General features: G+C 29.1%; 1 protein-coding gene across 1 annotated transcript in view; it reads right to left on the bottom strand.

The window, feature by feature from the left end:
• Positions 1-1,777: 1,777 nt before the first annotated feature.
• pix (ATP-binding cassette sub-family E member 1 pix) overlaps positions 1,778-23,890 on the bottom strand; it is a 36,497-nt gene continuing 14,384 nt past the window's right edge. The window contains exons 5-11 of the mRNA XM_075371843.1: positions 22,692-22,878; positions 20,477-20,598; positions 16,199-16,483; positions 13,431-13,546; positions 8,130-8,326; positions 5,237-5,471; positions 1,778-3,846 (exon numbers count right to left, since the gene is read on the bottom strand). Of these exons, the coding sequence (XP_075227958.1) occupies positions 3,799-3,846; positions 5,237-5,471; positions 8,130-8,326; positions 13,431-13,546; positions 16,199-16,483; positions 20,477-20,598; positions 22,692-22,878 (1,190 nt within the window). The 3' untranslated portion in view covers positions 1,778-3,798. The remainder of the gene's footprint in view (positions 3,847-5,236; positions 5,472-8,129; positions 8,327-13,430; positions 13,547-16,198; positions 16,484-20,476; positions 20,599-22,691; positions 22,879-23,890) is intronic.

Below are 23,890 nucleotides of genomic sequence, written 5' to 3'. Positions count from 1 at the left end.
TGTTTGATGTATGACATGCTGCTCTATTTTTTTAGAAGATCAATTCTTATTTCATTTTCGTAGAATTCTTAGAGTTGTACTGTGCACTTGTATATTGGCAGTTTCGTCAAAAAACAATAGCCCTTTTATTTGATTACCAGAATCAGCAACCATACACAAATTTTCTCATTGTGAAGTGAACACTCCAACATCTGGTAGTTATCCAATTCTTAGTGTTGTGCTAACATGTCCAGATAAATGAAGCCATGCCTTATCCAACATGAAATGTAGCATCAGTGTTTTGAGAAGCCAGTCACAATAATTAAAAAATCTCGGTTAGTTTATTTTCTTAAGTTGTTGCACAGTTGTAACACAACATGATGTCAAATTTAAATCTGTTGTGATAACTTACATGTAAATTTTTCAGCCTGGCAGAAATTCTTCTTTGAATACTGACTATGGCTTATGGACTGGCTTAACAAAAGACTCAATTTTGAGGTTAAAACCAATCTTGTTGTAGCCTATTTTTAACCAAATGATAAATGCTATTCTTTGCTGGGATAATGGCATTTGGAAATTTTTCTGCAAACATTTGACGCATTTCTTGAAAGGATCCAAAACTTTCATAAGCTTCCACTATAGTAACGCTTTCCTCAATGAAATATGGCATTTTAGAAAAACACTACTGTGAAGTATGATACCGTACTGCACTGAATCATTATTAGTTACAATTGATAATATGAGAGCAGTAACATACACAACCAATAGTGGCATAAGCAGTAGCAGTGATGGTTGCAGCATTAAAGATAATACTCAAATAACTGCAACTCAAGCCGACTTGGTTCAGTTTTAAGTTACTCATCTGGTAGTATATTATAAGAAGTAGAGGCATGTTAATTATAGTACAGCATATGGTTAAAGTAAAATTATATCAAATAAAGTTCATAAATAATTTTTAAATAAATAAATATATTACTTTTAGAATATTTTTTTATGTTAACAATTAAGAGATAAGCTACTATGTATGCAGTATTAAATGTTACTATTACTTCAGTAATACGACTGTTTGTATCAATGTAAAAAGAATGCTTCTGCATTCTGCTCCGAGGGCTTCTCATCTAAATAAACAATACAGTTAGTTGGGTTATAAATACATTATTAATTTGTGTTTTATTTATAAAATGAAAAAAAATTTTTTAAGGACATAATTTTGTACAACTGTATCAATTAATCTGTTTAATTTACAACTCAAAAATTAATGATTAAATTATAATACAATTTCCCCTACTGAGTAGATATAAAGTATAACATACATTTATAAATCATCCCACTTTTTGCATCCATAAACTTGGCATATGATGTTTGAACTGAATGGCTATGTCAATTATAAATCAACTAACTTACATCAGATATATAATTTGAATACAGCACCTAACATACTCATACATACAATGTATAATTAAGTAATTTTATTAATTGCACTTTTTCAAGTAATGTTGATACAAATCTTAAGAGAAAATCATTACAGTTTAATGACAATTTCATAAACATACAATAGCACATTTGCATTAAACAGAATGTTTGCTTATTTGTAGATCTTATTTAAAGTAGAATGCATATCATCAATATTGACTGTAAAATATTAGTCTTTTATCTCAAAATAGTGATTTTTTTTAAACTACGAACTAATTGTGTTTAGGGGAGAATATTATTTACATTCTGATTTTTGTTTAACTTTTTGAAGTTTGGAATAAAAAAATACTATTAAAAATTAGGTTCAGAAACTAAAATCTTCTAATTAAAACAAAACTTTCTTTAATGAATAATAGACCAATCTCCCAAACATCTTCAAATAAGTATAATATGACAATTACTAGAAAATAATATAAAAACCACTTCTTTTACTTAATATATATATTTATAAAACATTTAATAAAATGATACAAAAAAAATTTTCATGCAAAATATATGGCTGTTCTTTCTGTCTTTCTTTTACTAGTAATAATTTTAACTGAAATTAACAATTAAATATTTAATGTATTAAGTAAATCTATACATTAAACCCAGAAATAATAATAATAAACCATAAATTTTATATAAGAGGGTCATTCAAATAAAACCAAAATTTTGCTGTTAGAACTAAGGAAAGCAGTGAATGTAGTTGGGCACAGCAGGTAGTTGGATATGTGTGGAGGGGAGCAACCAGCCATTCATGTCCATAGGTTATGTTACCACATCAGTAGCAGAATTTTAATAAGCAAGTACAATCTTCCATAATGCAACGAATTATTATCTACTCTCTCGCCAACAAAGGTGTCAAATCTTTGAAATTTTGACTCGACTCCAGGCACGGTTTGGAAATGTTACCCTGTCAGAAACTTAAATGTTTGTGATTAGACAAAAACATTTTGAAGTGACTGAGATGCAGTGGGGAATAAGTCACGAACATTGTCTACAGACCAGCATTAATGATGACAACACTCAGGCCATTTGTGATCCTGTGGAAAGTGACCACCGCCATAATCAAAATTGAAACTGCATCAGAGGTGGGCATAAGTATTGGGAATGTACATACAATGTTGTCAGACACTATTGGATACAACAAAGTTTGACGTGGTTCCCTATCTTCTCAGTGAAATTAGAAAAATATCTCCAGACATCTCTCAGTGACTTCTGAATCAATTAGAGGAAAGAGGAGAAACATTTTTACACTGTGACTGCAAAATGTCGGTACACTACTACTACAACCCAAAAAGTAAGAGAACAAATATGACGTGGTGGAAAAGTGGGGAGGGGACACTGATCAAGGCCAAGAAATACTTGTCAGCTGGAAGAGTTCTAGCGTTTTGGGACTCAAAAGCTGATTGATTGAAGAACAGAAAATGTGGCATATTACTGCCAGTTATTGGATGACATCAGGGCTGCTTATCACAACAAACAATACCAGTAAATGGTTTGAAATGTTCTCATTCACAACAACTGATGTTCGCATGCAGCAGCTCAGATTTACGATAAACTTGCTAAAATTCATTGGATACCTCTTGGAACACCCACTGTTCAATCCATACTTAAAAGAAGTTTTAGAAGGTGAGATTCCTAGACGATAACACAGTCAAACATGTGCGCAATTGGTTATTGTGACAGCTATCTAGTTTTTTTGATGAGTGGATCAAGAAGCTACCTAGTCAGTGGAGAAAATGTACTCCTGTTGAAGGAAACTATGTAGAAAAATAAGGTAATTTATTTGTAATTTTATCTATCAATAAATAAATAAATTCCGGTTTATATTTGAATGACTCTCATAAAAAATTATAAAAAAATTGTAAACAAAACATTACTTAATTTCAATATCACCACAGGCATTTATATTATGAATATAAAAGTAAATAAATAAAAGTTCAAAAGAAGTTTATGCAAACTTTAATTAACTAAATATGAATCAATTTAAATTCAAGATAATCATCTGAAAATTTAAATGTTATTTTTATTATTTAATTAAATGCAGATATAACATTTACATCCCTATAATTTCTGTGGTAAAGTAATTTTAAACAAACACGAATTAAGAGAACATGTTCACTATTTAAAACATGAAAGAACATAATCAATTATTATTAAAAGATGGTAGAAGATAAAAAAGTCATATAGCAAGTTGCGTTCAGTTAAAAATAAACTAAATAAATAAATTGATCAAATGGACACGTTTTAATTCACATAAACACAGTTCATAATTTATTTATTTATATTTTTTCTAAATTGATATTTATAAATATCATCATATGTTTTATTATAAACAAATTTTTCTTTATCAGTTTATCTTTAATCTTCCAAAAAGAAGTATTGACCGGCTCGTTTTTGTTCTGTATCCTGTAAAAAAAAGGAAAAACAAAAACTATAAATTTATATATAATGTGCAAGATATAATACAAAACTATTATAGTAAACTGGAAAATAGAGAACAAAACACACAATTGAAAAACTACTTGAGATTTTGCACTGTGCTTTCAAACAGATGTATTTCAGAAAAACTATAAGGTGATACTTAGTAATCCCTCTGCTGTATGACACCTCTCCCCTGGCAATTTTCTGTTTTCTGCATGAATGAACTCTGTTAAACAGCAATTTCCTCACCCCAGTATATGATGTGCCCTGGGCAATGTAACCTCTTTTAAGTGTGACAAGAGTTAAAATATTTTAAGCCTATGAAATCTTAAGTAAACATCTCAAGATAACAGCTCATGTTAATAGTGTAATGTTTTACAAAAAGTATGCTACTTGTAGCTTAGATTAAATTATTAAGCCAACTTTAATATTGCTTCAAGTAAAGTAATTGAATCAATTTATTTTTATTTTTTTATAATTTATGAGGTAAATTATAGGATTACATATACACATTTTTATGGCATTGTAAAAGACAAGCAAAGGATGATATTAATGTTGGTCTTGTATTCACTTTAATTTTATTACTCATTCGGTTAAATACTTTGTAGATTTTTAAAATGAATACAAAGAAATATGGTTAATATATAAATTTTTATAAATGCTTAGAAACAAATAAAACAACCAGCATATAAAAAAACTGATGAGAAGTCTTTTGTTTTAAACTTATTGTATCCTTCAACAGGTTAAAGAAAGTTCAATAAATACCTAACATAAGTTTTTTTTATTTTATCAACATACCATATATATATATATATATATATATACTGAACTTCGGCAATGCCTGTTAGAAAATTTGAGTTTTGGTAAATTTTTATTTTAAATTTTCCATTTTGCATTTCCATTCAGCTCATTTTACTCACTCCAACTTTCACAATGTTCAACTGTAATTCATTTGAACACTGAACATATTGTATTTTTTATGAACTTCACCCACAATTTTTTATTATCATTTATTGCATTGTAAAATACAAACATTAATTTCAGTCACTATCCATTCTAATCATTTTGATTTATTCTCATTTTCATTCACAAGACCCAGTATATTTTACAATTCCAAGATTAACTTCCTGATGTTTTTCCCAAGTGTAAAGTTTTTTGGTTCAATCTCACATTGTGTCCCATTTTTTATTTCAAAGAACAGTTGGTAAATAGTGCTGGGCAAAAACTTTTCAGAATCAGTAATATCTTTATTACTACATTTACAAACACAAAAATTCTCACCTTTTAACAACTGAAAAAAATATTTAAATAAATTTTTAACAATAAGTTTTTTAATCTCATCAATATAAATAAAAATACAGTAAACAAAACACACCTTAACAGAATTTTCTTTATTTATACGAGGTCTATAGTTATTTGGATCACGTCTAAAAGTAATCCCAAGTAGTTCCAAAAATCTATTCATTCCAGCCAATAAAGATTGTGGTGAATGTGCTGTTGTATTAACAGATGCAACACCCTCGAACACAATAACCCGATCGGACAAATATGTCGCCATAATAAAATCGTGCTCTACTACAAAACCAGTTTTCTTGGCATGTAAAATGAACCTGAAAAACCAAAACACATTTTTAATATATATAAAACAAAAATATTTTTTAACATTAAAAAAAGTAATGTTAAAAACCAGATTCTTATTATTTTTACTATAGTTTAGTTTCCCTTTCTTGGTTTTTTGACCTTATCATACATTCACAGGATTCTTGTACAAACAGTAAAAATATCTTCTTTCTCTAAACACAAAAACTTATTTTTGTAAAACCTTGATAGATTTAGTATCCATAATTTATATTGAAAAAAAGTTATAAACAGGAACATTTTCTAACATGAAATGCAAAAAATCATGTTTCTAGACTATAACAAAAAAATCTCATCTACACCTATTTCGCACTGACCTTGACTTTAGAAGATAGAATATGAAAACAATATGATAAAAATTTAAAGAATGTAAAAGTTTAAAATAACCAGTGGAATGTACCCAAATCTATGACAGTAACTTTTTTAAAAGGCTAATAGTAATTTGACTTAAGTCACAGCCGCTAATTTTTTCACCATTATTTTAATCAATTATAGTTTTTTAGTTAATAAAAACAAACATTAATAAACCTCCTCATGTGCTTATGAAGTCCAAACATTCAGCTATTGTTCGCATTGTTTTTGTGGGGGTTTTAATGAGTACTTATTTAAATCCGGTAAACAAATATTTTAAATTGAATTAATGTGTGAAAAATAAGCATAATTTTCAAAGGCTTTATTAATTTGTTCTGTCAGGTGCTAAAAGGTTTTTTCAATAATTTTTATTTCGTTTTAGATAAATAACTGCTTATTTTGATATATTTGTTCTGCTTAATATAATTTTAAAAGTAACATAAAAAACGCAAACAGTTGCATAAAGTTTCAATGCAGGGAAAAATTTGATGTTCAATATAATTTTAGGTTGCATTAGTAATACAAGGATGTATTCATAAACTTTCAAAGAATAGTTTTTTTTTTTTTTAAATGCTTAATGTAATAAAAAATAAACCTTTTTTACGCCCAGAGAATGTAATTAGTAAAGAAGGATAGAGCTGAAAAATGAATGAGCAGTGGTGAAAGGGTTAGCGCAATGAGAAAAAATATTTTTACCTTTTTTTTTCATAACAGTAAGGAAAATAAAATACTTATTAGCTAGGAATAGTTGGTTTTAATAAAATAACCAGTTTACTATTCAATATAATGTCTCATTTCCTAATTAATAGTATCCGAGAAAATTGCTAGTCACATCCATATGTTAACAGCAAATGGGGTTCGAATGAAAATGATTCAATCTCAATTCGTCATTCCATATTCTTTTGTAGTTGTTTTGGAAATCTTCTAATTGCTTGTTCAACATCTTCTCTTTTAGCCGGCATATAAAAAACCTTCTTATTCCTAATTGTTGTTTATTTCTTTAAAACCTGGAGTATTGTTATTAGACTGGACTCTGAATTCATCCTAATTGTGATCATTTTCTCAGTGAAATATTTTTAATATTAATTTTTAAATTGCATACTCACAAGATCCTACCTTTTTATATATATTAATACTCCCACTTCTGCATATCTATTAATCCTTAACCAGTATACATGTAATACAATCTCCTAACCAAAACTTTTCAATGTACCACATTAATTCATGCTACATATGGCCTTGATCTAGCCATTCCTAACTTTTTCATCTTTAACCTATCAACTTATTTATTATGTTAATAAAATTTTCCTTAATTCTTTACACATCTTGTACAAAATATACTTTAACTATTCTATAGAAACCTTTTGACTTAAATTCTTATTCATAACCTCTATTTTTAATCCACAACAATAGACGTATCTAAAAACTTACAAGAAATATTCATTTAATTAATAATTTTATTTGTTTTATACAAATTTTTTAATAAAAAATGTTTAATATATCATGATCGATTAATATCACTGTTATCTCTAATAACAATAAATTAATGTTGCTTATATCAGATCTAAAAGAAAAAGATTGATATATTTAGTACAAATCAGTTTAAAATTATCCATTCAAACTACTGTATGACAAATCATAATACAGTATAAGAAATGATTAAACTCAAAGGGATTCCATACTCTGATATGAATAATTGTATGTTTTTTTGCTTTCTAATGATATACTGAGTTAAAATGTAACCCCAAGGAACTGGTTGCTTCTGTTTTATACCTGAAATACTTCACTGTAATCTTAAAAAAGAAATTAAAAATAAATTTCCTCACAAAATACTGGTGCATATTTCCATTGCTTTCAATTTCTAATAAACTAGCACTTTATTTCTAAAAAAAATTGAGATTAAATAAATATATACTACTTATAATCGATAGTTAATTTTGTGGTTTTAACAGTTAAAGTGAAGCCTATCAGTATATTTAGCAAGCACTATCCATTGAAACCCATAACCGTAGAAAAAACTTAAAAGACTTGACAAGTATTTCACATAAAAGCCTTCTGATTTCTAGAAAAAGAATTTACGTTTATAATTACTTTACAATTATTAATCTATAATGGATATTAATGGAATTTAATAGATATTAATTTACCATTAAAATCTATAAAAATAATAATAATAATGAGAATGAATATGCTAAAATGTTATGTTGACAAATAATAATAATAATGAGAATGAATATGCTAAAATGTTATGTTGACAAATAATAACACTAACTTACTACCTTTTAATAACCTTAGCAGCAACTAAACGCTGTTCGGAATCAAGGTAAGCCGATGGTTCATCTATTAGATACACATCAGCTGGTTTACCAAGACATAATGCCAAAGCAACACGTTGTAATTCACCCCCAGATAAGTTTTGTACTTCTTGGTCCATGACATCATCAATCTTCATAGGTTTCATTACATCTGTAACAAACTAAAGAAAAAAATTAAAAATGTTAAATAATATTGCAAATATATCTCCAAATAATGATAATTAGCATTATTTTTCATTTACTTTTAGTAGATGTAAATTTCCCTAATTCAGCAACCAATTCTTGTAATTAAAACCCCTTCAAATAATTTGTAGAAAAAGCAGGTCATCCAATAAATAAAAACATATTACTAATACATGTTTATATTTTCATTAAATGGAGTAAATATTTAACAAATACACTGTGTAAATATTTAACACATTTACCCCACAGTTTGTATGTGTTTCAAACTTTTGTCATAAGATACAGCTACGTAAGGTTTATATGGTAGTGACTACTGCAGCTGTTTTCAATTTTACACTATAATCCATGCTTTCATCTGATTTAATGTTCGAGAACAAACACTATCATACTAAAGTCACTCTACAACATCTTTTTTTTTTTTCAATTTTAATAGTATCTTTTCATTAGCTATCTTGATCTGATTGACATATTTAACTTATAAAAATTGCATATGACAACACTATAGATAAAAAATCAAATATCTCAAAACACAGAATTTTTCAAAATGCCAACCATTTCATTCATTGTACAGTACGTAAAACACACACACACACACACACACACACACACACACACACACACACACACACACACACACACACACACACACACACACACACACACACACACACACACACACACACACACACACACACACACACACACACACACACACACACACACACACACACACACACACACACACACACACACACACACACACACACACACACACACACACACACACACACACACACACACACACACACACACACACACACACACACACACAAGATCTGTTCAGAAAATAACTGAACATTTTTAATTACAAGCCAACAGATATTTAGTGATGTGCAGTTGGCAGCATTGTGTTCCACATAACCTCCTTTGCAACCACATGTTCTTGAATTGTTGATATCTCATTTAGTTTTCATGTTATTGTTATTTGAGTGCAATGTGTTAAGTGTTAGTAATGATTTTTGTAACGTGCAATTTTTGGAGGCAACAATGTAAAATTTTCTGAAACTGGGGAAAACTTTCACAGAAACGTTCCAACTTTTGAAACAAACTTACAGAGATGATGCTCTGAGTTGCACACAATGTTACGAATGGTTTTCACGATTTAAAAGTGGTCTTCAGTCAATTGAAGATGACCCTCGACCAAGGAAGGCCTTTGAAATAAACTAACACCCACGTTCAGAAAATCAACAATCTGGTGCATGAAAATTGCCAATTGACTGTCACAGAACGTAGAAGATGTTATCATCTCAGCTAGATTATGCCATGACATCTGAAAAATTGAACATGCATCGAGTTGCAGGAGAGTTTGTTCCTCATTTGATGACCAAACAGCAGAAAGAACATCAAGTGGATGTTTGTCTGCAACTTCTGGAACATCCAATGACGATGAAACATTCATGCAAAGGATCATAATGGGAAATGAAAGCTGGGTATATGGCTACAACACTGAGACAAAAGTTCAATCATCACAACAGATTGGTAAAGGATCTCCACACCCCCAAGAAACCACGTCAATCTTGATCCAATGTCAAAGTGATGCTCTCTGTTTTTTCAATTTTAATATAATTGTGCATTTTGAATTCTTGCCACGAGGTAGAAAGTGAACTGTGTGTACTACCAAGGGGTTTTATGATGGTTACATAAAAAAATCCACAAAAAGAGACCAGAGTTGTGGCAAGACAACTCATGTGGTTCCTTAACCACAAACATGCACCCGCACACACAGCTTTGTCAATTCTTCAGTTTTGTGCCAAAAATCAGATAACTGTCCTCCCTCAGCCTCCCTATTCACCAGACCTGGCTCCTTGCGATTTTTTCTTAATTCCGAAATTAAAATCTTTGATGAAAGGACACCGTTTTGAGACTATTGATGATATTAAAGCAAACTCATCACATACCTTAAAAGCCATTTCAAATGAAGCTATCCAGGACTGCTTTGCATAAGTGGAAACGCCACTGGGAAAAGTGTGTGAACAAGGGAGGGAACAAAGGCCCACTACCCTGAAGGGGACAAAGTCCAATTATCTGTAAAATTAATAATAAAGATTGCAAGTAAAGTTTGGTATTTTCTGAACAGACCTAGATTATATATATACATACATATATATATATATATATATATATATATATATATATATATATATATATATATAAAACACACTTCTATTAACTCTTCCTAATACTATAAACACTTTTTAAATAAACTGCAGGTAATACGCATCTGCATAGATATAACTGTTTGTATTCACTAATACTTGAGCTGATCTGAATGATACTTTCATTGTACTATTTTACCAAGATACATTCTTATGGATAAAATTTAAAAAATATATTTTATTTACAAAAATAAGATTCCCTAATCTCAATACATAAATAGTTCAAAGAAAATTTAATTTTACTACACCCAGCCGTGACTTAATTTTTTATACTGAACACTACTTACATATAATAATTACATTTGTCTTTAAATTACTAAGATGTGCTGTTACTTTCATATTAACTTTGTTTCATACAATATTAAAAAATCCCTTTCGGCACACCGGAAAGCGGAGGTAGATTTCACCAGTGCTAAGTAGAGGATAAAAAAAATTTCCAAAATTAAAGTTAAAGAAAAATTTCAAATTTACTCAATACAACAATGGTTGCATGTGAAAAAAGTATTACATGTTTAGCATACAACAAGCCCAATCTTCTTGTAATTCCATTAACATTTTGGTCATCCCTTGCCATAAGGGTTAATCATATCAAAAAAGTCTCAAACAAAGTTTTAGGTAATGTTTAGATGACTAACAACCACTTTAAACCGATTTGATACTGTCTATTAATAGATGATTTTTTTTTTTTTTAAAACCCCATTTTTCCACCAATGGGCCAATGGTTGGTGATATAAAATTTTAGTTAGATAAGTTTTAGGCCCTCATCAAAAAATAGTAGAAACTTTAAATGAATTCAATATTTTACTTAATAAGAAAGTTACAGCACTATTTTTTTTGGCCCCCTACCACCCCCATGGTCTGATTTTGTCAATTAACAAACTCAACTGAGATTTTAGGTCATTAGATTTTATGTATCAATTTGAGAGTGATTGGCACAATGGCACAAAATTACTGCAGTTATATCCACAAGAAAGTGAAATATATATAATGTATATATAAACTTTTGAACTGACGGTGGTTTTAGGGTCTGGGAGATATGAAACGCAAAGATATGTAGAAATTTTCCAGAAGTCTAATCATGGTACCTATTACAATAGGTAGCTTTCGTATGAAATCTACCGTAAAACAGAAATTCTCCACTAGTGGTTTTGTTTATTTTAATTTTCAACACTGAAATCAATGTCTGCTTTTTCTTAACTTGAAATACTTATCGGCAGGCCATCCACTCTTGTTAAAAAATATAATTTTTAATGATTTTTCAAATGATTTTTAATCATCAGATTTTTCGTAAATGCATTCTGAGATTTAAAATCAGGATGTTTAACCGATCAAGAACAGTAGAAAAAAATTATGCCTTCTTTGCCTTTGGTAATTTTTTTTTTATTTAACAAACTAAGCACACATTTTTAGCAAAATATTTTACTGGAGAAATTTAGAATGGGGAATGAAGACTTCACCTAAAAAAAAATGTTCTAAAGGTTATATGCTGAGATTGCATTTTAGCAAAAAAAATCCAAACAATCAAAATTGAAATAAATGAATTTGCAAATAGCATTCACAGAATTTTACTTGAAATTTCAATCATGGGTTCCTTACCACATCTTTCACCAAAAGTTTTTTTTTTTTTATAATCGAGTCACTGAGGATGAATTTTAATAAAAGATTTTTGGAAAAAAATAAAAATAAATAAGATTCAAATATAATTTATAAGAAACATGATTTGAAATTTTAACTGACAGTTCCCTTTCGTTTAATAAATACAATCCAGTGAATGAAAGAACACAAAGTATTTCAGAGTTTACATCATATTCTATTATATGAATTCCATTATAATTCTATTGCAATCATTTTATCTAATCCATCATCACTGAATAAACCATCTTCCACTAAGACAATAATTCTAAAAAAAATTTTCACTAGTTGATTGAGTTATAATTGACAAACATCATATTATACAATTATCTTTTTTTACTCCACCACGTTTCTTTCAAATCTTTCTATTAACACAGCAGCGAAAGCACATTCTGCATACATAATTAAAACGTTCAAATATGAAACTTTAAAGTAAAACTTTTTCCATTCATTCATCAGATAGAATTTTTTTTCTCGATAATGAAAAGAAATGACTTTTCTTTGGATGCTGTTTTCCCTCACATGAATACATAATTGTGAGGCAATCTTTTATTGTTGAGGCAATCTTTTATTACACTGCTTCAGTGTTTTAGAGATTATTATTGTTAAACTGAGTACTAGAATTCAATTAGTTGAAAATCGAAAACATAAAAAAATATAATTGCTTGTATTTTGCAGTTATCAATAATTTCAAGAAATTTGTTTTAATTTTACTATCAAAAATTAGACAGTTAACTGATTAATCCAACTAAAAATACAATTTCTTCAAGATAGCAAGATGACCCATTTATTTTAGAGTATCTTTATAATAATATAACACCGTAATAAGAACTGATATAGTAGAAATATAAAAAAGAAAACTATATAGTTTTATAATTAATAAATTACAGTATAACAACTATCTTACTATACTTACAGGTAAAGGTATAAAATCTTAATTCTACTCAAATACTATTGCAACATTCACTTTTTCAAATATCGTTTAAAAACTGAAATATTGTACAGCCTACTCTCTCCCAATAGGGACTAAATCAAATTAATTCACTAATTTCATTAAAAACAGATAAGCTGTTCAGAAATGATGCAAGCTGAATAAACACACTATTTTAAAAGAAAATAATTTATATGTTCAATTTATTTTACAAACTCTTCAATGCATCCTAGTTATATTATTATTATTAATAAATAATATGGATTTCGATTATAATTATAGAAAAAAATGAATAAATCGTACCTGTGGATGAACATAAGCATCTTTAATCTTGTCATGTAACAGCATGCGAACTTGACCTATATATTTAGGACTAATCTTCTGAGGTTTATAACTAATATTTAACATTGGAAGATCACCTACAAAATACACAACAGAGTAAATATGGTAAAACTACTTAAGTTTAAAAAAAGTATGAAATCTTATAAAGGATCTCTAACCTGTTATTAGATCCTTCATATTTGAAAGCAGCATCCTGAAAATAATTTGAAATAAAGGGAAGAAGCAAAATATAACAACACAGATAACCTTTTTTCAAACCAGAAAAATCAAGTAATACAATTGCTTTTCCAATTTGTCTATAACACTCTTTCCCATAAAAAAAAGGATTGTACATGGGTTTGTTTGTTTGATGTATATGCTCACATTTTCATTTTAGCTGCTACTGGCGCAGAGTAAACCATATGGTGTACCGGGCAGCTGTGCACAGTGCACGAACGATTCAGTCACTGGACAATTTATACTTCTCGAACAATTCATTTATTTGAATGATTTATACTTCTCTATACGAATGATTTAACTAAACTTATATTTGTGTTTTGGGAATAAACATCGAAAACATTGGGGTTAGAACTGTGTTAAAGTCAGAACTCAATAACAGCTAAAAACGTTCAGAATTTTGAAGCTTTTCATTGTAAAAGGTTTTTTGCCATTAGCACACTAAATTCATGAATGTCATTTAGTTACAGTTGGCAAAATCACGTGTAATGAAAGATAAACCGTGTAACATTTTCATGGTGGGCCTTTTTTCTAGTGGAAATTAACATGAATTTTAAAAAGGCCACAAACCTACTAATGAGGGTGTTTAATTTACATGCAATAATATAATTTCAATATTCATTGAGATTTAACTAAGATAAGAGTGCATTTACTATACCAGGTGTGTAAATATGAAAGTGGAATTTTTGTATAGAAAATGGACTTTTATTGTATAAAAATGATAAAAAATATTTTATTCAAAATATTGTCTATCGCTAGCTATACATTTTTTCCCATCTCTCTGACAATTTATGAATACTACGCCAAAAAAACTGTTGCTCTTTTGATAGAGCCATTTTCATAAGAAGTGAAGCACTGCTCAGAAAGTGCATGTCCCATCGATGCAAATAAATAATAGTCAGAAAGTCTGACTACTATTTATTTATATATTGAGCCAAATCTGGTGAGTAAGCCGCATGAGAAAGTCCCAACTGAATGCCTCAATTGTTTCCTTGATTGGTTTTGCTGTGTGCGATGGTGCATTATCTAAGTAAAATCATTTTGTGTTGCCTTTTTTTGCGTTTTTCACACAATGCTAGATTCAAATCAATCATTTGTTGAGGATAATGTTCAGTATTAACGATTTTTCCACGTTTTAGTAGCTCATAATAGATCACACCCACCCTTCTGATCTCACCAAACACAGAGCACTGTCTTCTTTCCATAGCAATTTGGCCTTGAAATCAATGTCAATGGTTCGCCTGGAGTTACCAATGTTATCTTTTACGCTTACAACTCAAAGTATATCCACTTTTCATCACCTGTTACAATTCGATGGAGAAATTACTTTCTTTTGTACCTGGCGAGTAGCATTTCGCAAGTGATTTTTCAGTTTTCTTGCTGTCTTTCATTCAGTTCATGTGGAACCCGTATTCCCATCTTCTGGGTATTTGTCATGGCTTTCAAATGTATAGAGATGGCTTCTCATGTTACATTTAATTGATTTGCAAGTTGTTGTTGCGTTTGAATGACATCCTCATCCAACAATGCTTCCAATTCGCTGTCTTCAAACTTTTTCAATGATCTTCCATGTTCTTCGTTTCTCACGTCAAAATCGCTACTTTTGAATTTTTAAACCACTCAAAGCACTGTGATTTAACAAGAGCATGCTTACTGTACGTTTTGACAAGCATTTGTTGTGATTCTGCAGCAGTTTTCTTTAAATTGTAACAAAAATCAATGCTGTCCGCAAATTGTAGTTTGTAGGTACAAAACTCAACATGTTCAACGCTAATTAAAACTATGCTGTTGTATGAAACTTGTATTGTTGTGAGTTGAAAATCTTTGTCAGCTTGTCAAAGAAAGAAAATGGCACCAATGATGTGGTTTGACGGTAACTACATTGACAGCTAGGGCCATCTAGGGTAAATTCAGGTTTCATATTTACACACCTGGTAGAAGCTTACTTCTAAATTTAAAAAAAAAAAAAAGAGAAAGAACTAACTCAGGCTAACCGTCATTGTTAACCACAAAAGTTAATTGAGGATGTGACAGAGCATTTTAATTAAATTTCTCACTCAAAAACTCTCTAGGAAAGTCATCCTCATAGTTACTAAAAAGAGCTACTGCCTTCAGGCCAACAAAAATAAGTGAATTTGCTTGCTTACTACGTTGGTGCTATCAATTAAAAAAAAACCATTTACATTATTATTGTTTATCTTCTTTGATAAAGAATGGGAAGGAAATGCTCTTTAATGTTATATAGTGACAAGGCTTGATCGTAGATTTTAAAAACCTGTCATTTATTGTAGATGCTTTTTATCTTATTTTGTAAAATATTACATTAATGTAAAATATTACATTATGCCATTTATGTTTTAGTATATAGGAAGACTTTTAACTTTTATGTAGATGGTTTAGTGCACATTTTGAGTCTGTTTACTGAAAACTCCCCATATTATAAATGAATCATCTTTAAATAAATATTTCCATATTACTTTTACTTAATTAAAAAAAATATATCTAGTACAAACCTGAGCCATCATCAGCTTTTAATTGACCAGCTAATAATTTGATAAAAGTAGTTTTACCCGTGCCATTTTCACCAAGCAAGACAAGAATTTCACTGTCTGTAAATTGGCCTTGTTTAACATGTAATTTAAAGTCACCCATTGTTTTTGACATTTCTGGATATTCATAATGATTCATTCGTTTTACTTCTTCTTCTGTAGCACTTTCAGCCACTTTAAATACCAAAGATTCATCACGGAATCTTAAATTTTCAGTTGGCACAAAACCATCAAGGAATATATTGATACCTATGAAAATACATAGTTAAGTATACATACATTTAAACTTGAATAATATCTATAAAATTAATTTAATAAATAAATACAAACAAAAAATTATATACATAAAATTCTTATGAAAATTCAAATAAATCATAAATATATTGGCCAGTGCTCAATATTAACTGAAACTTAACCACCAAATCACAGTAAACAGATAAGTAACCTTTCCAACTTAACACCAATAATTGATTTCTGCCAGAACCCGCATAATCATCTTCGATAACAAACATTTACGGTTATGAGAACGGTGTTGTTTAGACAATTTTGAATTTTTTAAAAACAATTATTTTGATTAAATGTAGAATTGAATATCAGCTGATGATGAGGAATCTCACATAAATTGATTATTGGTGTTCAATTTGGTAAGGTTACTTATCTGTTAAGTGCGTTTTGGTGGTTAAGTTACTTTCAGGTTTTATATATATATATATAGCATCCCCATTGAGGCTTTGCCCATGCTATGGTTGTGTTTCCCATAGCAGCCAAGGGATATTTAGCCAGTCATAGCTCACTTTGCTCACCATTCTGTCTAGCCAGAGGGTTCTGTCCCTTGGACACCACTGTGTTCATTAAACTCATGCTTATGAGAATAATAATGATAAATAAAAATTACACCCTATTCAAAAATATCAGTGTACTATGATTTTTTCAGAGCAACAGTTTCGTCAGTACAGGACTCAAAACTTTGAGTGATCTAAAAATGTGGGTTCTGAAACACTCAGCCTCCATGTTAAAAATCTTACTGATAACTGGTTACTTGTATGAGGTATGGGTTAAAAATGTATTTTGCCCGGTCCTTAGCATTACACAAAAACACCATTAGGAGGTGACCATACTTTGTTTCTCTTCTTTTTTTTATTTACTTTTATTTTATGTTTTTTAGTCAAATAACTGGAGGCAGTTGCAACGCACATGTAGTAACAGTGGCTGTGTTGTTGAACCACCATGCCTTCCACTGTTGCATCCCTTAAAAAAATGAAAATAAAAAACACAAAAATGGTTTTTAGATAGTTATCTGAAGAATATTTGCAAGCCACAATCTAGTAAATATCTCATTTAGTATAGTTGGAAATGAGGAAAATTTGCAATCATTCTTCAAGTTTTTTTTACCTTTCACCAACCCCTTTCATGGTTGAATTTTCAAAAATCTAGAAATTGGTTTTTAGATATTTACATGCAAATTAAACAAACCACAAATCAAGTTGATATTTTTCATTTGTACGACGAAGTTTAAAAAAAGTACCCAGGTTTCAAAAAACTCAAAATCCATGTTAGCCCTTTAAACTCAGAATTTTCAACAAAAAAATCCTTTCTTAGTGTACACTGTAAGAACATGTATACAAATTTTCATCAATTTAACTACAGTAGTTTTTGCTGAGCATTGATGAATCACTCAGTAAGTCAAGACAAGTTGTTTTATAGTTACAGATATATATATATATATATATATATAAGGAATGAATTAAAAAAGTTAAGATTGTATAAGTTTTCAAAGCCCACTAACAGAAGGGAAATTTAACTTGCAAAGGTTTAATTTGAATAAAGATGAGCATGGCATCAATTCACAACTAAATAATATTAACTATAAATCAACAGATTATTGTTTGCAAATCTTCAAAATTATAACATTTTTTTTTTAATTACAAGTAAATCATTGACAGGAAAAAAGAGAATAAATAATCTTTAATTGACAAAACAAAATAAAACAGACAATAAAAACAAAACAGAATAAACTGCAGGATAAGAGATATATTTAATTGCATAATTATTGCTAATAAATACAACTAATTTATATATATTCTGTTACACACATAATAGAGAATAAACAAATAAATCAGTAGAAGATAAACATTCAAACCAATTCTCTACATAATTTTTCTGATTAACTTATTCAAAAACTGTAAATGATTTTGTTTAATGCAAACTTCATTCTAGGAAGTATAGATAATAACTGCAATTCATCAAGTTATTTTAACAAATGTACAAGATTAGATAATACGGAACTTACTTCGACAAATATAATATACAGAGTGAGTCAGGGGAACCTGATGATTTTAAAGCATAATAAGTTAGCAACCCTGATGTAGACAGGGATTGAAATTGTAGTGACTTTACATCATTCCAATAATAATTGAGCATTGGACTGCAGTAGACCATGCATAAAAAGTGGAAACATATTTTTAAAATTGCTATGCAGTTATATATAATTACAGTGATTATTCATGCATTTCAATACTCCATGTCACTGTGCCATTTCTAGCCACAATAGGATAAGAGTTGTGGATAAAAAATTCCCAAATTATTGCTTTTGTAATGAAAAACAAGCCACCAAGTCTTGTGCACTCCATGAAATTTCTCATAACATTAACACGGTCAGATAGAGATGAAAAGCTACCGGTACTCAACTAGAAAGCATGCTACAGACATTCATTTGCCCCACAGCTGTCACAGGAATTCTACAAGTTTTTAAAATTCCAATCAAGTTACATTCTGTGTCGATTTTAATAACTTGTTTACAGATGAAATGGTCCTGCTAATAAGTTATAAAAAGCATTTTCATTTATTAGCCACAGTAAACAAACAAAATTTTCATTACTGGTCTGATATAAATTCTAACCAGCTTCATATGCATCCTCTTCATAGTCCATGTCTTGTCATGTATAGTCCATGTCTTGGTGTGTTCTGGCAATTTTTTGAATCATAGGTTGTTATTTCCTCCAAGAAGAAGGACACGTGGTGACAGTCAATTCTAAACAGTATATAACAATCTTACGTCAACTGTTTCATCAAGGGATCAAGTTGAAAGTGGTGTAGTCCAGCATTAGCAATTGACTCCATGTGCAATGACCATACTGCAAGAGCACTGATAGCGTTGGTTCACTAGCATTCATTTTTCACTGGAAAAATCAATATGATTTTGTAATAAAATTGAAACAACTGGATGCAAAGAAATTTATATTAAAGCAAAAATCCGCATTATTTGATCATTTTACGAAAAGAAATTGTACTTACATAAATGGTGAGCACACATTAGTTTGACGTCGGACACTCGATTGAGAAAAAACAAACACTATAAAAACTCTCACAAGACAATCTTAACATAACTAAAAAAGAACCAGCTACTGTAAAGCACATTTCACTATATGATAAAGGGTGGGGGTAATCATGTAAGGACCAGATGCACACTGTCATTTTGACGTCACCTCACCAGTTGAAGGTTAATAGACCTAACAATAGTAACATTAATGAATTCAAAACCTCCATACATAGGAAGAAATCAGAGTAATTCCAGACAATATGGTGCAATCTGCAGGACAGATCATATCAGTAAACAAAAACTGGTGGAGGACACTTTGATGTTATTTAAAATATGAAATTATGCCAATAAATGGCATATAATTTGTTGTAATTACATATTAAAACAAATTAACATACATTATATTTTATATTTCATTTCTAAAATCATCAGGTTACTGTGACTCAACCTGTATTAACAGTAATTACCAATGGATATCCTGCAATTAATAAAAAATAATTTCATATTTAAAACATACTTTCAAACATGAGAATATTATAATAAATAAAATAATAATAGCAAGAGAAAATGATTTTCTCCTGCTAAATAGGAAAAAATCTTATCAAAATAAAAAAATATTCAGTAGAGAATTACTCTAAAAAACTTTATATATTGAGGTCAATCTCATAAAATTAATTAATGTAACTGCAAAAATTCAGGACTGACAAAATTAGAGGAGGTTAACATTAAAATTGCTTTAAAGAAACTATAAAACTGCACAGAACAAATTAAACAAGCATTAGTAAATTCTGATAAAACATAAATTTTACATTGCATTTTAGTTTTTTTAGTTTTCTTTTTATTTAAATGACAAAAAAAATTTCTTATCCTAAATATAGTATTATAGATAGTGTTTTGTAATAAATTACAAAAAAAAAACCAACCTTCACGAACTGAGAAAGGCATAGTAACTACACCATAAGCACCAGGTACACCGTACAAACAACATATGAAATCTGATAAGTAATCCAACACTGATAAATCATGTTCTACCACAATAATAAATCTAAAAATAAAAAAATAAAAATCTCATAATGGACACAACTAATTATAAAACTTTCACTCACAAAAAGAGACATTAATTGTAACTGATTAAATTAACTCTCCCTAATGACTGAAGTAGAATTTGATAGTCAAATGTTACTTCTAAAAACAGTGATGTTCATTATACAGTCAATTCTTTTGATTGACATAATGAAGGCATCGCTTTGTAGAATTGTATACCATCAGCATTTTCACAGGCTTGGCATATTAACATGCAACAATATACTCGGCTTAAAGAACAGGAAATTACTCATAAATAAGCCCACTTTACAAAACATATGGTCCTTGTTATTCCTGAAAACAATTATGCTATTTTTTGAGGATAACTGGTACTTTAGTATCAGGTGTCCACTATCATCTGCTTATGTCATCTGAATACCTTTACACATGATAATTTAACAAACCTAATTTCACTATATTTCATTTTTATTATTTCAGTTGATCCTTATGTGGAATTTAATTCATATAACAGATAAAATATCTCTTAAGTCAAACTTAGAAATTTGGTTAAATGGTTACACAATTTTTATTAGAATAATAGTGCTACTCTGAAACAATAAAGATAACAAACATTTTTGTTCCATATATATACACATAATGTATGAGGTCTGTAAATAAAGTAATGAGACTAGTTTTTTGGCAGCCAAAGTGGCAACACTGTAAAATTGCTAGTAAACATATGGTTATATGAACAGCTGATTTATATTAGGTATTAATATTTTTAGTCTATTGTTGACATACGAGACGGAAAGAAAATTTTCATTAAACAAGTTTTTGTTGTGCATTATAAAAATGAGAGATACTATTATGAGCAATGTTGTACAATCAAGTTTTGTGTTAAACTCAGTGAGAATGCTACTGAAACTTTTTAAAAATTGAAAAAGGCATATGGAGATGATGCTCTATCATGAGCCCAAGTGTTTAGGTGGTTTAAAGCATTTTTATATGGGCGGGAATCAGTTCTGCCCATAATTCCGGTTTCTGAGTTCCAATACTGCTTTGAAGAGTGGGAAACCCATTCGAAGCATTGCATGGCTTTCCAAGAGAACTATTTTGAAGGTGACTGAGTTCACATATAATTGGATTGTAAATAAAAAGTTCTTCTGAACCAGTCTCATTACTTTATTTACAGACCTCATATGTCTACATGCCAATTTTGTAAAAATGTTTCATCACAAAATAGTTATTCTATTCATGTAGGTAAGCCCTTGCCACATTATAAACTGCCACTAGTTTATTTCTTACACTTTTCAAAAACACATATTTTTTATACAGTTCGAACTCAATCATTACTTAAATTTTAAAAGATAAAAACTGTACTGCTAACAAATGATTGTTTGGCACAACTAAAATCATTTACTCAAGAATTATTTTAAATATTTTTTACATAAAATCTTTACTTTTTTATAATTCTTATATATATTAAAAATATTTTTCTGAACTTTTTTTAATTGTTATTTAATTTTAAATTATTTGAGTTTTAAAATAATAAAATTTACATAATACTTTATACAAAGGAAACTTTATTAGAAAACATTACATAATAAGATTTTATCATACTATGATAAATGCAATTTAAAAAAAAATTAAGTTATTCATTTTAAAAAAAATTAAGTTGCTAATTTTTTTCATTATCAATGTAAAAATCTTCATGCAATTAAAATAAAAAAAGCATGCATTTATTTTTGTGAGTAAATTACTTGCTTAAATTTAATTTTGTTTTCAGATTTCTTGGGTTATACATAACATATGAATTCCACTGTAAATACAAATATGAGTTAAAAGTTATAATATTTTAACATACTATAAATAGCACTACAAAAATATTAGACTATTCACGAAATAAATTAATATTACATTTTCTCTGATTAGCAAAATTACTAATTTTTAGTTTCTTAAATACCAAGAACATTTAATAATCAATAGTTAAATGGTCTGGTAAAATTGAAGAATTAACCAAACCTAACATATATTAAATTCATCCATTTTAACTATCACTTGGCTATACAAGAGATATTTAACAAAAAAAAAGTTACGTGGTAATTTTAAACATACTTATCAGGCTGTATTAATGAACGAATTGTGACAGCAGCTCTAAGTCTCTGTTTTACATCAAGATAACTTGATGGTTCATCAAACATAAATATATCTCCATCTTGAATGCACACCATTGCACAAGCAAATCTTTGCAATTCTCCTCCAGATAAATCCTCTATTGAACGATTTAAAATTTTCTCTAAATCTAAAAAAACATCAATTTTTTTTAAACAACATATTTACCTAAAAATTATCTATAGTTTAGTTATATTTAACTGAAAACAACTAATAAGTCAAAAAATTCTAACTACAGAATGTACTGTACCTGTGATATCAATGAATCTCCTGTGTATTGTATTCATGTATTTTCACAATTATAAAACGGGGAGTGTTATTAAGAAATACAGTAAATTTCTCCTTCTTCAGAATCGCAAGAATTAAAAAAATCTTGAAAAAATGTTTTTTCAATAATAAAATCTTTAAAAATAATGTCTGTACGTATAGTACAGTATTTTCATTTTACTGTACTGTACTACAATGAACAAAATTCAGTGAAACAGAAACAATAAAACTTTATTTGAAATCTATGTATCTTTTCTAGAGATACTCATAATGGATATTGCTCCTAAACATCCAGAACAGATTTCATTTTTACATTCTAAGTAAAAGTCTTATTTCTGCTACCAAACACTACAGCTCTTTTACAGTCATTACACCAAGGGATCATCACCAATTTCAAAGCTTATCTGTGGCATACTTTCAGCATATCATTATAGGCAATGGAAGATGATACATCGTCGTCACTTATTTAATAATGTAAAAATTACATCGCAGAATGTAATGCCAACATAAAAGAATATGAAGATGAAATTAAAACACTGACGATTGATGCATGCTAGTGGAAATTATGACCATACTGTTTCACAAGATATTGTACTTGGGTCTGATGATATAGTGTTAAAAATTACATCATTATCACATGAAATTAAAGAAGGTTTCAAAAAAATTGTAACAATCATACAATCAAGGACTTCTACAGACTAAAAACTCACAGAAAAAGAACTAAAGAGCTGATAACAAAGTCATCAATTATAACGTGGAAGAGAATGATGACAACAAAGTTTCAATTTCACCTATTAACCTCAAATCGCTGAACAAAATTTTTAGCTTAGATAGATAGCTATCAGCTAAAGTTTCTGAAATTACTCCCTTTTCTA

This window comes from Lycorma delicatula, chromosome 7, assembly GCF_047948215.1.
Source record: "Lycorma delicatula isolate Av1 chromosome 7, ASM4794821v1, whole genome shotgun sequence".
Taxonomy (NCBI): Eukaryota; Metazoa; Arthropoda; class Insecta; order Hemiptera; family Fulgoridae; genus Lycorma; species Lycorma delicatula.
Note: the sequence above shows the minus strand (reverse complement) of the source record. Positions and strands in the feature narration are given on the sequence as shown.